This window comes from Microcaecilia unicolor, chromosome 3 (assembly GCF_901765095.1).
Source record: "Microcaecilia unicolor chromosome 3, aMicUni1.1, whole genome shotgun sequence".
NCBI lineage: Eukaryota > Metazoa > Chordata > Amphibia > Gymnophiona > Siphonopidae > Microcaecilia > Microcaecilia unicolor.
In genome coordinates this window covers 399,618,435-399,634,622 of record NC_044033.1, presented here as the reverse complement: position 1 = coordinate 399,634,622, position 16,188 = coordinate 399,618,435, and the positions used below count along the sequence as shown (strand labels likewise).

Genomic DNA, 16,188 nt, shown 5'->3' with positions numbered 1-16,188 from the left:
GGCATAGAAATGATTTCCCTTCATAGAACTTAAATGTGAACACTGATTCAGTAAATCATTCTCTGCTAGAGTATACTTTACTAGCTCGCATTTCCACATGGATCCCGTATGCCTCTGCTTCTCATCTTCACCCCACTCCAACACACACACAGGACTTGCTTTCAGTGAACAGCTCAACTAAAACCTATTTATTCTTTCGTTTTCTTAAACCACGTCTGCTGCTGATTTTTTTGTATCTGAACAAATTTTTTTTCAATGCTAGGCACAAAGCGTGCTATTTTTCAAAAGAGGGGATTAGGCCATTTGCAAGATCTACACAAAGACTAAATCCTTTGCGAAAGAGCACCGTAGTTTATCCAATTTTCGACTTAATCCCATTCAACTGGTCATTTATGCAATGTCATCCGACTCAACACGCTTCAAGTTAACAAAAAAAAAAAAAAAAAGAGAGAGAGTGAGAAAGTAAAACTGCAGTCAAATACGCTCTAAGAAAACCAACAGTTTAAGTTTATTGGAAACCAGCTACATTAGTTTTAAATGCAGTTTTAAATTAGTTTTAAATTTAAATTAGTGTTAACAGGTTTATATGTTGGTCGTCCTGTTGTATTTCATTTTGCCTCAACGGACGGATCGTATATTTAATTTTATATTATATATACCAGAGTTAAATATTTCTCTTCGAAGTCAAGTGCTGTATCTTTGAGCCACGCCGATTTTATATATATATATTTTTTTTTCGTCATATAAATAGTTGAGGAACTAGCCACCCACATTCTGGTTTTCTTCTTTTCTTTATAAAAAAAAAAAGTCAGTCAACATATTGCTTCATTCGAGTTACAACAAATGTAAATATATTTTTCCTGAGCAGAATTTTTAAGTGGAATCTTTATAGTATGGAGAGCACTTATTCACTGGAACAGATGCAAACAGTTCTGAGTCTGCAGTTATATCTTTGAGGCTTCTAAAAAGATTTGCCATGCCCAACAAAGGAAACTGTCACACCTTTTTCCATCACCAGCTTAATTTATGCCAGTTCTTCCAGTTTTTCTGTATTGATTTGATAATCACTTTAAGGCAGAACGTAAGAAAAGAGCCAGTTAGTTTGAGGAAAAATAGATTCGATAAGCTTGTTTCTATATAAGGACAACAGAAAAGAAAGCAGAACTGTATGCTTGTTTTATAAACCTGGGTTTAATATGCACGAATTCTCCCCACGCTCGCTGAATTGTTCACGGGTTAGTTGGTGTATTAACACTCTTAAAGACTGTTTTCTAAGTGAAGTATTTCTGTTATTCTGAAATATCCTGTTGGGGGGGGGGGGGCCCAAACCCCGAAACCAACAAGGGCGAAGACAAAGATGCATGAAAGTTCCATACACAATGAGCTTTCTGTAATATATAAATATGGAGCAATCTTCACAAAATTTGACTCCTGCTTTCCAAGGCCTTTTTTTCTGGTAGAAAACCATTGTAGCATTGCAGGCCTGCTTTCTAAAGACCTTTGTCTACATATATTTTTAAAGAAAAATATTCAATGGAAAAGACGAAACACTGTTCGTAATTTATGAGTTACAATCACATGTTAACTATAAACATACAACTGTCTTTAATATGTAATTGGTGTTGTAATAACTATTGTGATAGCACAGATGCGACAGGCTATTTCAGTTTTCGCCTGATGTTTCTTTATGGACAGACCTAACGGCATATATTTTCTCTATGCATGTATGTACTGTAACCATATTTGCGCATATCTGATTTCTCTTAAAGGGATCAGTGGAGGCGCAGTGCGGCTTAGTATTGAACGGCCAAGGTGGGGTGATAAGAAGAGGTAAGAAAACTTCTTCTTTTTTTTTGTTACGTTTACTGTAAAGACATATATATTTCCATTTTATTGTAATAATTAAAGGAGATTAAAAATAAGATGCATTCTTTGCTAGTTTAACAAAGTGGCAAGATTAAAAAAAAAACAGCACTGGAAGTTACAGAAGTCCAATTAGAAATCTGAAATGCTCATAAGGAGCCACCATTTTTGTTACAAATAGATTTCTCTTTCTAAGCAAAACAAATGCTGAAGACGTCTTGGATGTCTTTTCCGTCTTCCTATCTTATATCTTACCACAGCTGCGGTGGGCAATACAAAATATTGGAATCAATGTAATGGGGAGCATTAATTATGCAACCTAAAACCAACCATTTCCTTAGAGTCTGGCAGCGCAAAGTAGGGTTAATATTCCATTTTAGTTTCTTTGTTTGTTTTTTAAACTCTACGAATTAATCAGTTGCTAAAAAGCTTCTGGATAAAACGTGGGTTTTATTCATCGTATGCACTTATTTCAACGGTATGGCATTTTTAAGGCTATACAAAACATACTTCTTTTAGAAAACAGATGACTTTTTTAAAACTTGACATTAAAATTTCCCCAGGTGGGAATTATGAAAAGCAAGGGACGCAGAATAATTTGCAAACACATTAGTAGATCATGATTTTTTGCACCTTCCAAATATATTTCTTACAGATAAATACAACACCTTGCAAATTTTTTGTCTTAAGATGTAGTAGTTACATTTCCTTATTTCCCAGAATTGCTAAATTATCAATATATCATTATTCATGTATTCTACTATAGAATGTATTGTGAATGTTCCCAGCATTCTACATTCTAATATTGTCCAGTGCAATATTTTAAAACACAATAACATTCAATCACTTTATTTTTGTATATAATAATTCAATTTTTAATTTGATTCCATTAATGCACACACATTTTATTATTGTTGATACAGTATTTCAACAAAACGCTGGTTCTGCTTATTGTTAAATGCTATTTTGGTACATCCAGAACATCACTCAACGGTTAAGTAGTAGCTTAGTATTAAGGAAGAGCATTTTTTAGTTTATATCTTACTCTGTACTTTAATATTAAAAACGGAGAAATGTATATACTAAAATGTTGCAATAAAATTCGCAATGTATATACTTCTATAAAACGTATTTTAATCCTTAATTAATTATGTTTAGCGTTTTCACTTGGGCATTCTACGTTACGGCATACCCAACGTCAACCACTAAAAAGCACCTATATTAAAGAAAATAATTATATTGATTTTATTAACATTAGATACCAAAATATACGGTAAGGAATCAAAAGAAGGAAATACTGTCAGATCAGATGCGAATTTGCTATTTAAACATATTGTACTGTACCACTCAGTTTAAATAGAAATTAGAGAGCATGGTGAAGGTACAGATGGTGCTGAAAAACAGCTCCATCACTTACAATCCCTACCCAGCCAGGACGCTCCTAGTAATAATATGTTTTTCTTTCGGAAAAAAAAATGTTTCAAATTTCCATTTAACTATTTGAAATATATTTACTGAGATTTTAAGTTAAATTCTGGAACTGTGTACATTTTACAAAGCAAGAATTATTAGAGAAGTAAATGCAGCTTTAAGAAAGTGTACCTCAGAGAAATGTGAGTAATAATTAAGGCATGAAATTGCAAAAATAAATGACAATATTCTACTAATCTTTTTTAAATTGAATGTTTTTACAGACCTATGTGTAAAATATGAAATAATTAGATACATAAGAGGTTATTTTAGTTCCTGAACTAATAGGTAACCTGTTCAGATGTAGATGATTTTAGAAAATGATATCATGAAATTCCCATAAACTTAGATTTAAGATTGAACTGTCTGATTGGATTATAAATTCAAAGGCAAGGCTGCATTTCAATATCACTTCTGTCAAAGTTTATCATATATTGCTATTTTTTTAATTTTTATTTATTTTTAGTTAGCGGTTGATAGAATTATTCCTGAGGTAGTGAAGAACTTAATATGGTCCAGGAAAATATTTTTTTTTTAATATAGGGCATAACTACTAGGAAATAGTAAGAAATAACCAGTGGAAGACAGGGAGATAGGAAAGTATGCCATGGAAATATTAGCAACAAATAGGATTCATTGCAAGTCAAATGCAAATGCTTTGTTTTATAGCTCATATTAGCAAAGCAGTTGTAAGAACATATCTTGAATGTAGACATTTCTTAAAACAAATAGATTTTACTTTCAAATTCATATTTTATTTTTACCAGCAAAAATGATGCTGATATTTATACTGACACTTAAGAAGTGACTAAATAACTATATAAAACTATATAAAAACAAACATAGTCTTATGAGGCTCATTACAAACTTGGAGAAACAACTTTGCCCCTACTTATCAGCAAGAAATTTGAGGCCTTGCTTTTACTAAGAGGTGCATTAGTATTTTTAGCATGTGCTAAGCATTAACACTCGCTAACCATGTAGGTGCCTTTAATATACCTATGGGTATATTACTGGTTAGTGCACACTAATTTTTAGCATGTGCTAAAAATGCTAGCACACCTTAGTATGAATGGCCCCTGGAGAACAAACCAGTGGTGTATGGGAGAAGGTGTGCTCTCTCTAAGGGCCCCTTTTACAAAGCTGCAGCAAAAGGGGCCCTGCGCTAGTGTCGGCGTGTGGTTTTGATGTGCGCTGAGGCCACCTTTTACTGGAGCTGGTAAAAGGGTACTCTTTTCTGCAGAAATTGGCCGTGTAAAAGTAAAGCACTTTCCACACGGCCATTTCTGGGGGAAGCCCTTACTGCCACCCATTGAAGAGGTGGTAAGGGCTCCCACGCTAACCCAGCAGTAACCAGGCAGTATGTGACACTGCCTGATTACTGCCGGGTACACCCCGGCATTACAAAAGTAAATATATTTTTGTAGTGCCAGATATGGCGGAACGCCGGGGATGGGAAGTACCACCAGGCTGCTGCAGTTGCCCGGAGGTACTTCCTATTTAGCAAGCAGTAATGCTAGAGACACCCATAGGAATATATGTGTGTTTCTAGGATTAGCGCCTGCTAATTTTTAATGCATGCTAAAAGGTTAGTGCACTTACAACGTGGCTTAGTAAACAGGGCGCCAAGTGTTATAGAATAGCACAAAGGCAGATCCATGGATAAGTCCTAATTAGTGCCAATTAACATCAGCAATTGTTAATGGCTTATTAACCCCTCCCCCCATTTACAAAGCTGTGCTAGTGGCTGCTGGTGTGGTAATACCGACACAGCTCATTCACTTTGAATGGACTGTGTTGGCGGCTGTGTTGGCTGTTGTGCAGCAGCCGCTATCGTGGCTTTGTAATTAGGGGAAAGGAGAAGGAAGAAAGGGAATGGGATTTGATGTACTGCCTTTCTGCAGTTGCAATCAAAGTGGTTTACATATTTTATAAATGTACTTATTTTGTACCAGGGGCAATGGAGGGTTAAGTGACTTGTCCAGAGTCACAAGGAGCTACAGTGGGAATCCAACCCAGTTCACCAGGATCAAAGCCCATTGCACTAACTAGTAGGCTACTATTAGTTTGCACATGGATATGAATCCAGGTCTAAATTGGGGCACCTCATGTTGGGCAACCTTTATAGAATTTGGGAGTATATGGACAACTGGAAGTTAAAGGCAATGAAGTTATATTGTAGTCAACCTATTTCGGGTTCCCTATCCCTCCCCTCCCCCTATTTTGTATATTTTTCTACTTGTTACTATCTGGATTGGGTAGACTTGTGTTGTATGGTTAGCTGTTTTTTCTTAGTTTGAATGTATAATGTTTTTTTTATAATGTATCCTCATTTTCAGGATCTATAATTTGAAATTTATGTTTACTTGTATTTATTGGTGGGGGGGGGGGGGGGGAGAGAAATATAGGGGATTCTTTAACTAGACCACGGTTAGAAATGCAGTTACTGTGGCTAAACCCGAGACATTAGCCTGGGGGTTCCCACTATTTTGTATTGCAGGTCTTGTGTTAGCATCCACATGAATGTGCAGTATCTAATAATCTAATAAGTATCTAATAATCTTAGCTAATATGGAAGAACTTAGATCCTCTATTTAGAAGATGGTAAGGGATGCCACATTAATTCTGGATTACTAGGCAGTTAGCATATAGTAAATCTGTCAAATGCTTTCCATGGCCACTCCCCACCCATGCAATACCCCCAGGACAAAAAAAAAAGCACTTAGGGCCTCTTTTACAAAGCTGTACTACTGACTCTCAGTATGGCAAACGAGAGGAAGCCCATTCTGTTCCAGTGGGTTTCCTCTCATTTGCCACGTGGGAATCGCTAGCGTGGCTTTGTAAAAGAAGCCCTTAATGCACAGTATATTGCATGCTAACTGCAAAAAACAAAAACAAAACACAAAGCCCCTTAATGCAGCTGTACACTAGCAGTTAACATGGCATAAACCAAGTGTTTGAACTTTTAGGATGCAAAAAGCTTTCAGTTAAAAGATCCCAGTCTTTTCAGAGCCAGTGGTTCTCAACCAGGGTTTTTGGGATACACCCAGTCAGTCTGGATTTCAGGATATCAACAATAAATGTGCTTGAGACAAATTTACATGTTGTACTTCCATTTTATATAAATTTATCTCATACATATTCTTTGGCTATCCTGAAAATCCCACTGGTTGGTTGTATCCTGAAGGCAGAATTGAGAACCTATGTTCAGAGCTAAAGATAATAGCACTGGTATGTGTCTATGGTGACAGTGCTGATGCTGGGTCAAAGCCCTTTGTAGCACCATAGTGTGTGCGTGTATATATATATATATATATATATATATATATATATATATATATATATATATATATATATATATATATAAATGGCAAGTGACCATACTCACTTGCAAATGTGCAGTACAGACTTCTCTCTCTGTCCCGCCCTCGCGTCAAGACGTCATGATGTCAGAGGGCGGAACAGAGAGGGAAACAGAGTCAAATTGTCGGACGCTGCTCCCTGGAAAGGAACATCACGCAAAACAACCTCCACCCTCCCCCCCATCTCCGCCGCCGCTCCCGCCCCCCTCCGTATCGAGCCCCCTGCACTGACTTGACAGCGCCTCTCACCTCCATGTGGAAGCACTGCAGGCAGCAGCAGAGCAATCTGCAGCTGCCTGTAGCGCTTTCACACGGAGGTGAGAGGCGCTGTCAGGTCAGTGCAGGGGGCCCGGCACGGAGGGGGGAGGGAGCGGCGGCGATGAGGGTAACTGGACATGAGGGGAGGGCAGGGGGAGACACCATGGTTGCTGGACTTGGGGTGAGAGCAGGGCACAGAGGAGGGTTGCTGAACATGGGGGGAGGGGTGGAAGGCCAAGGGAAAGAGGAGGGTCACTGGATATGGGGGGGAAGGATCAATGTATGGGGTGAGGCCAGGGGAGAGAGGAGGGTTGCAATACTCGCCCGTTTTTACGGGCTTAACGGCCAGTATATATATATACCCAGCATCAGCACTGTCACCATAGACATATATATAGGACTTCTTTAGATTATTGTAAATTTAGATATTTATTTTACAGCTAAGTAGGAGTTATTTGAATACAAAAAAATCAATGTTTTTGGCATTTTTGGCCACAAATATTATTGCTGAGTACCTTTTCCAGTGGAAACAAACATCTAAGTTTGTGTCACTTAGGAAACGTTTACAGAGGAAAGGCAGAAAAACTGAGTGAAGTATGTAGGACAAGGGGAAAGGGGAGGTAACCAAGCAATAAGGGAAGTAATGTTTTCTCTTGAGTTTATCCAATAAACACTTACGGCCCTGTTTACTAAGCTGTGCTAGAGGCGTTCTAGTGTTTTTAGCACCTATGGGTGTCTACATGGCTAGCATACACTAAAAACCCTAGTACACCTTAGTAAACAGGGCATCTAAGTTTTTCGCATCAGTTTGTTTTTAATTAGTAAATTAGTGTTTATCAGTAAAAATAATCTCGCTCTCTCTCTCTCACCACCAAAGAATTTCTTGAAAAACTATATATTAAAATTATTTTACCTGTTCCTTTAACGTGAATTGAGGGGCAAAACCATTTACATTACTCCATATTACAGGTAATTAGTATCTAGATAAAATATTTGCTATAAAATTTATCCTTAGAACCCCATGCTATGGTTGTGCAGAATTTAGCCCAAAGCATCACTGCTTTAACCATCAGAACCAATAATCTTTACTTTACCTAGTGTTCCTGTATCGATAGCTTCTCTAGCCTAGGGGCATGTGCTTTGATATGTTAATATTTCTGAGTGCCAAATTCTGCAGAGATCATATTATCGTTGTTCATACACAGTGGAGATTTGCTTTAGCTGAATATTTAGATATTCTGTTTCAAAAGAAATTACTAAAGGAATGAAGTTCCTATTTACAGGCATCATTTGTGCTTTTAATTGTTTATTACAAATTGCTCTTACTTATCAAGAACTGTACAATCTTTAGTTATGACCTTTCATTTCTAGCTATGAGCATCTAAAAATATTTTCTTTGATTCCCTGAAAAGAATATATAGATTTCTGCATATGTAATACTGAGAGCTATGCGATCTGCTCTCAAAATATTTGAATAAAGAGACAACAAGATGACATTTGGCCTTTGTCTTTTTATAAAATCTAAATGGCAAACTCCAAATAAAGCTCTTGTTTCACTTTTTGATCATCTAGTCTTGCTGCCCCAGGCATATTTCTGAAGCTTAAATACTGTTATAGCCTCTGGGCCATGAAGAGAGGACCAGACTATTGGCAACAATTATTTTTCAATTGCCCTTGGCAACATAAAACATAAACTACTACACTTTGAATCAAAACATTTTGGGGGAATTAATATGATCTGAACCCTGCACATTTTAGGAGATCTCAGGTTTGTCAGATGCATACAGGTGACTGGTTTCTGAAGGCTGTGTCATTAATTCCTTGTGAGATATGTTGTGAAGTTATATTTAACTTAAACCAGTCTCTGAGAAGACACACCAGGGTAGCCATCAAATCATTCTATTTTGTTTATTATTATTATTATTATTATCTAACCGAGATAATTCTGGAAATTTCAAAATCTACACAGTTTTTTTAATCAATAATTTTGAATCAATGGCTTCATATGTAATATTGTTAACAGTACACAGACAGATAGACACATACATAAACACACATACACACTTCAGGTGAATGTTAGAAAGATCACCCACTTTTTTTCTTCAGAATGTTTTATCTACAATTATGGGTATGTTTACTAAGGTGTGTTATCATTTTTAATGCATCTTTAAAGTTAAGGTGCATTAAACGCTAACGCGCCTTTATATTTCTATGGGTGTATTAGTGTTTAATGCGTGTTAACCATTAACACATGTTAACAATGCTAATGTGCCTGTAGCACACCTTAGTAAACAGAGGCAACAGGATTATTTGCTAGATAGGGAACTTCCAATAAATGAATAATTTTGTACACCATGGGCCCTGTTTACAAAAGGCATGCTAGTATTTTTAGCATGCACTAACCATGTAGATGCCCATAATATTCTTATGGGCATCTACAAGGTTAGCATGTGTTAATTTTTAGTGTGCCTTTATAAACAGAGCCCTACATTTTTGTAGGTGCAGTAGTGCGCCAAATGCATATTCCTGAATGCACATCTATCATATATAATTTTTAAGTTTCTCATTAGTTTGGTGTACATTATAAGCCCCATTTTAGATAGAACATTGCAATAGGAATTGAGAAGTCTAGATCGGGCTGTTTCCACTAGTATTTGAGAAAAGGTTCTGCTAATATAGAGCCTTTTCTAGATGCAATAATGGAAATGTATGCACTAGTTACATGTGGTGGGAGCATTAGTTTTACAAGTGTCAACATCTAAGATATCACTGGGGCCAACACAGTGACACACATCTGTATGCCTGCCATTTTAGGAGTTTGCATGTCTACCTTTCCTCAAGCTGTTGCAGAGACCAATATCATTCACCTGTATCATTTGTGGGGTTGGGAGAACACTGGGTAATAAGGGAGTAACCTCTCCTAATCCACCCAGTAGAGTGCTGAATGAAAAAAATACCTTCACATAATTTAGTCCTTCACATAATGTAAATCCTAGCATTGATCTCAGAGGATAGAAAACGTGCATTCCCTTTCTGAAATGGGGAATGCACATTTTTTTTTATGTTGGCTTTGCTGTAGTTCCACCCAAAACATGCCCAAACCATTTATTCTTGCCATATACATATGTTCATGATTTTGATGTCTATATCTCAGATTTATATAATCAAGATGTAGAAATATATGGTTTTTTATATATCCAAATATGAATAGGGCTTCTAAAATAACCATCTATATACCTCGGCACTAAAATCTGCAGACCAGACATTTACAAGCCATCTACAGGTTAGTTTTCTGTAACACTATTGATGAGATCCTTAAAAAAAGTCAGGTCCAACGCAAGTGTCAGCAGCCTCAGAGATTTAGAAGTCAGTTTCATCAAACACTTGTCCCCAGAAAGTCAAATTATTCCACTTCCAATGCTTAAAAATCCCAAAGACCTATCCTGGAGAGAAAATTGGATTATCTATAATTGGGGGAAACTTAGTCAAATGGAAATCATACTATCTGCTCATTCCATCCCAGACCTATAAAGTGTAACAACACAAGAACCATAAGACTAGCCATACTGGTTCAGGCCAATGGGTCATATAGCCCAGAATCCTGGAAATGCTTAAATGTCTCAATTGTGGAGGCATCCAAAACAGGGATGACAACTGTACAGGCCCTGCTTGAGTTTGTTCCACTGCAATCCACAACTTATGCAGATTTATTTATTTATTATTTTATTTATTTCATTTGTATCCCTCATTTTTTCACCTATTGGTAGGTTCAATGTGGGTTACATGGAACAATGGGGGCAGTAACAAAGTATCGAGGAAGGTTAACAATTCGAGGGAGATAGTGAATATCTGTAGAGCTGTGTTGGGCCAGGTTAAGTCTTTGGGAAGTTCAGTGGGATTTGCATGATTCATTGGGAGATAGTTACAGAGTAGGGGAGTAAAGTTACAATATGATCGTATAAGGTTAGAAACATTGGTCGGACAGGGTTACAACTCAGGGGGGGGGGGAAGTGGGTATGTTGGTTCTGTACATTAGATAATGACAGGTTAGAGAATGTGTGAGTCAATGGGCTTGAAATGAGTCCTCATATCTGCACCATTCATGAACATTGAGGTTATAGCTGTTTTTCCAGTAGAGAACAATAAGTTGGACAGCAAGAGTTATCATTATGTTAAGTAGTTTGCTGTACAGTTCAGTAAGATGTAAACCTGGAGTGGAGGGGCAAACAATAGCTACTTTATAGGAAATTATGACAGCAGGTAGACAGGATTGCAGATATCCTTTTCCAAATTGAGGACCAGTAGTTATGTACTTGAGGACAGTAAAATAGAAGGTGGGAAAGAGTGCCAACTTGTTCAGAGCAGAATCAGCACATAGGAGGAAGATGAGTTCTCATAAAGTTTGCCAATTTAGCTAGAGTCCAATAAGCTTTGTGGATCTTTTAAATTTACATGGATAGAACATAACATTACATATCTGGGGGTACATCTCAAGCAGAATATTTGGCTTTGTTTTTAAGTCAATTATCCTGCTTTGTTGAAGGAAATACAAGTGGACCTTGAACGTTAGTTTGGCAGTATGGTTATGGTAAAAATGAATAATTTACCCAGGCTACTGTACTTGAGCCAAGTTTTGTCTATCTCAGTACCTAAGACTTACTTATCATATTTACAGAATCACATAATTCACTTTATATGGAACAATACATGCCCCCGATTTAGCTAGAAGCATTCTGTACAGGGATCAGAAACAGAGATGCCTTGATTTTCCTAATTTGGCCCTCTATCACTGGGCAGACCAGGAGAGGTTGGCTGTTCACTAGTTTCATGCATATCTGGTTTCAAGCACATTAATTCACAAAGGCTACTTTGAAACAGAGACAATCGCCGAATCCATAACACCACAACTTGAAATAGCCTTGATCAGGGTCAAAGACAAGTCCCTACTTAACCATCTGTGCTACATATTCTACAGACATCCAGGTAAATGGAGTGAAGCCCAGTCAAACATCATGGACTTCATATCAAACACATGTGTAGCAAACTCCAACGTGTTATTACTAGGGGACATCAATCTACATCAGCTTGTTTAGGCAGCCAATGTAGCTGTAGGAGAAGGGGTTTGACACTCTTGAATCTTATTTTTCCATATATGTAAATTCCATTGCAGTAGTCAACATGAGCCAGAATCATGGTCTGAACCAGGTTTATTTTTTTTGTTATAATTTTTTTATTTATATTTTGCTCACACCTTTTTTAGTAGTAGCTCAAGGTGAGTTATATTCAGGTACTCTTGATATTTCTTTGTCCCAGGAGGGCTCACTATCTAAGTTTGTACCTGAGGCAATGGAAGGTTAAGTGACTTGCCCAAGATCACAAGGAGCAGTAGTGGGATTTGAACCGACCACCTCTGGATTGCAAGACTGGTGCTCTAACCACTAGGCCACTACTCCACTCCAGGTTGCAAAATATGTCTCTTGGGAAGTATTGGTTTATGCGATTGAGTTTCCACATTGAGTTGAACATTTTCTTTGTGATGGCCTTGGCTTGTCTTTCAAAAGATAATTCATGGTCTATGGTGATGCCTGTGAGTTTCAGGTTATCTGAGATTGAGAGCAATGAGCCCAGTGCTCAAAGATAATTCATGGTCTATGGTGAAGCCTAGGATTTTCAGGTTATCTGAGATTGGAAGAGATGATCCCAGTGCATTAATTGATGTGAATTGGTCAGTGTTGTACAGGGACAAGAGTACGAGGCAGTGCATTTTTCCCTGTTGAGTTTTAGATTGAAGGCTGATGCCCAAGCTTCCATGATGTTCATATTAGTTGTGATTTCGGATTTGATTTTTGATGAGTTGTTTTTGAAAGGGAAGATTGTGATGTCATCAGTGTATAAAAACGGGTTGAGTTCTAGTTTGGATAGGGACTTGGTGAGTGGGATCATCATTAGGTTGAATAAAATGGGTGAGAGTGGTAAGCCTTATGGGACTCCACATTTCACTTTCCAGGGAGGGGAGATCTCTGAATTTGCCTTGACTTGGTATGATCTGGTGGTCAGGAAGCCTTTAATCCATGAGAATATCTTCCCTCCAATTTCTATCTTGTCAGGTATCCTTAGTAAAATTTGGTGCTCTACCATGTCGAAGGCGCTCAATATGTCGAAGTGGAGTAGTAGGATGTTTCCTCTCTTGATTTCATGTTTGAATTTGGCCAGTAGCGTGATTAGTACTGTTTCAGTACTGTGGTTGGCTCTGAAGCCTGATTGGGATTCATGTAATACTAAGAAGTGATTGAAGTATTCCGTTAGTCATTTGGCTACTATACCTTCCATCATCTTGGTTGTTAATGGTATTGATACAACTGGTCGGTAGTTTGAGATATCCTTGTTTTTTGTAGGGATCTTTTGGTGTAAGTAATATGTTGCCCCTATCTATTGGGAATATTTCTTCTCCAAGCATGAAGTTGAGGTGGGATGTCATGTCCTCAATAAATTGGTTGGGGGTGTTTTCATAATATAGTTAGGGCATGTGTCTAGTGAGCAGTGGGCTATGGAGAACTTTTGAAGCGTAAGGGCTACCGTCTCAGCAGAGAAGTTTGTCCAGGTTTGGTCCACTGGTGCTTCTCCTGGATGTGTGTCCAGTTTATCTAAGAAGGTCTCTAATTTAGTTGTCTTGTGGGGAAAGTTTACGTAAGTTAATGATTTTTTCTTCAAAGTATTTGGCTAGTTTGTCTGCAGGTGGGAAATCTTCGTTTGTCATTGTCACTGATTTGGTGTCTGTCAGATTGTTCACTAATTTGTATAGTTTCTTTGTGTCCTTAAAATTGGGACCTATTTGATCTTTAAATGGATAAAAAGTTTCATCACCACCAGAACCTACCAAGTCAAATCAACCTCATCTATATCATCCGCGTGGTCTTCTCAATGCGTAGTCTCTCAAGGATCGCCTTTATCCCTGATCCTCTTTAATCTTATGATGATTCCTCTGGCTAAATCCTTATCCAAAGCTGGTCTAAACCCCTTCATCTATGCAGATGATGTCACTATATTCATCCCTTTCAAATCCAACCTTGCAGAAATCTCTGAAAGAATAATTACCGGAATGAACATAATAGCTTCCTGGGCCAATGCCTTCAAAATGAAACTGAATAAAGAAAAACATAAAGTGGAGTGTTTAATCATATCATCAAAACACTCCACTTTACTCCCAACCACTCTGGTCACCCCCGATGTGACAATCCCGATATCCAACAATTTAAAAATCTTAGGAGTAACGTTGGACAACCATCTGACTCTGGAAACTCACGCAAAAGCAATAACGAAAAAGATGTTCAACATGATGTGGGTACTGAAAAGAATAAAACCATTCCTCCCTCTAAAAACTTTCCTCAACTTGGTACAATCCACAGTACTCACCCACGCCGATTACTGCAATAGCATCTTCATTGGTTGCACTACCCAAATATGAAAAAACTCCAAATTGCCCAAAACACGGCAGCCAGACTAATTTTTGGTAAATCAAGATTTGAAAGTGCAACACCACTCCGCGAAAAGATACACTGGCTTCCCATCAAGGAACGAATAAATTTTAAAATACACACACTGATCCACAAGATCCTCCACAGAGAATCTCCAAGCTACATGACCAAATTGACCTTCCAAACAGAAACAGGACCAAATCCTCTCGAACATATTTCAATCTTCATCTTCCTAGTTGCAAAGGCCTTAAATACAAAACCTACTATGCTTCCAACTTTTCTGTGATAGGCAGTCAACTCTAGAATGCCATACCAAGACTCATTAGAACAACCAACGAACTTCTACCCTTCCGAAAGTTGCTGAAAACATACCTCTTCAAATGAGCCTATTCGGATGACCCAACTTAATCTAATTACCTAAACCACATCTCTAAACCAAACCACTAGCATTAACCACACCTCATCCTGCCCCCATATCCCTTCATCTTCTCATTCCCCACACAATTTGTATCTCTGTAAAATGATGTGTCTATATCTTTTGTTATCTCTGATACACCTTATTCTCTTTTATTGTAAGCCGCACTGAACCTATGTCATCTCTGTCACACTTTGTTCCCATTTATTGTAAGCCGCACTGAGCCTGCCATCGAGCGGGAAAGAGCGGGGTATAAATGCTATAAATAAATAAACAAATTTATAGAATTTCCTTTTGGCCTGTCTTATTTTGTGTTTCTGTCTCTTTTGTGTTTCATTACAAGTGGATTTCATTTTGTTGTTTTTCATTTTTTTTTCCATTCCTATTCTTTTCTTCTGCATTGTGCTTTTAGTTCTTTCAGCTCGTCGTTGAACTAAGGGGCAATATTGTATTTTTGTGTGGTTTTGGTTCGCATGGGTGCTATTTAATTTAGAATCGTGATGCATCTCTTGTCCCATTCTGTGATGTATTTGGTGGAGTTAGAGGGCATTGACCATTGATTTTCGTACATTGATTGCCAGAATGTTTGGGTGTTGACTTTCTTTCTTGAGTTGTACATAGTGCAGCTTTGTGAGTGACAGGATCCCATCTTCTTCCAATAGAGGGTCATGTTTAATTTGAAGTGGTCAGACCATGGAGTTTCTGTCCATTTATGTTTTGTTATAGAGAAGAGTTGTTCTGGTGTAAATTTGTATGGTAGCAGATCTAGTGTGTGACCTTTTACGTGGGTTGGGTGCATCTGTGGCCATTGGAAATCCCACAGTTGAAAAAGTCTATACACTCTTTAGATAAGTTTGTATTTTTGTCTTCTAGATGTAGATTGATGTCCCCTATTATTAACACATTGGGGTTTGCTACACATGTGTTTGAAATGAAGTCCATGATGTTTGACTGGGCTTCACTGCATTTATGTTCCACCCATTTAAATTTAAAAGATCCACAAAGCTTATTGGACTCTAGCTAAATTGGCAAACTTTATGAGAACTCATCTTCCTCCTATGTGCTGATTCTGCTCTGAACAAGTTGGAACTCTTTCCCACCTTTTTACTATTCTCAAGTACATAACTACTGGTCCTAAATTTAGAAAAGGATATCTGCAATCCTGTCTATTTCTCCTGCTGTCATAATTTCCTATAAAGTAGCTCTTTTTCACCCCTCCACTCCAGGTTTACATCTCACTGAAATGTACAGCAAACTACTTAACATAATGATAGCTCTTGCTGTCCACTTTATTGTTCTCTACTGGAAAAACAACTATAACCTCAATGTTCATGAATGGTGCAGT

At 37.7% G+C, this 16,188-nt stretch overlaps 1 protein-coding gene across 1 annotated transcript in view; it reads left to right on the top strand.

Moving 5' to 3' along the window:
• The window catches only part of TFAP2D (transcription factor AP-2 delta), a 122,899-nt gene that overhangs the window by 1,940 nt on the left and 104,771 nt on the right, over window positions 1–16,188 (top strand). The window contains exon 3 of the mRNA XM_030195578.1: window positions 1,770–1,830. Within this exon, the coding sequence (XP_030051438.1) occupies window positions 1,770–1,830 (61 nt within the window). The remainder of the gene's footprint in view (window positions 1–1,769; window positions 1,831–16,188) is intronic.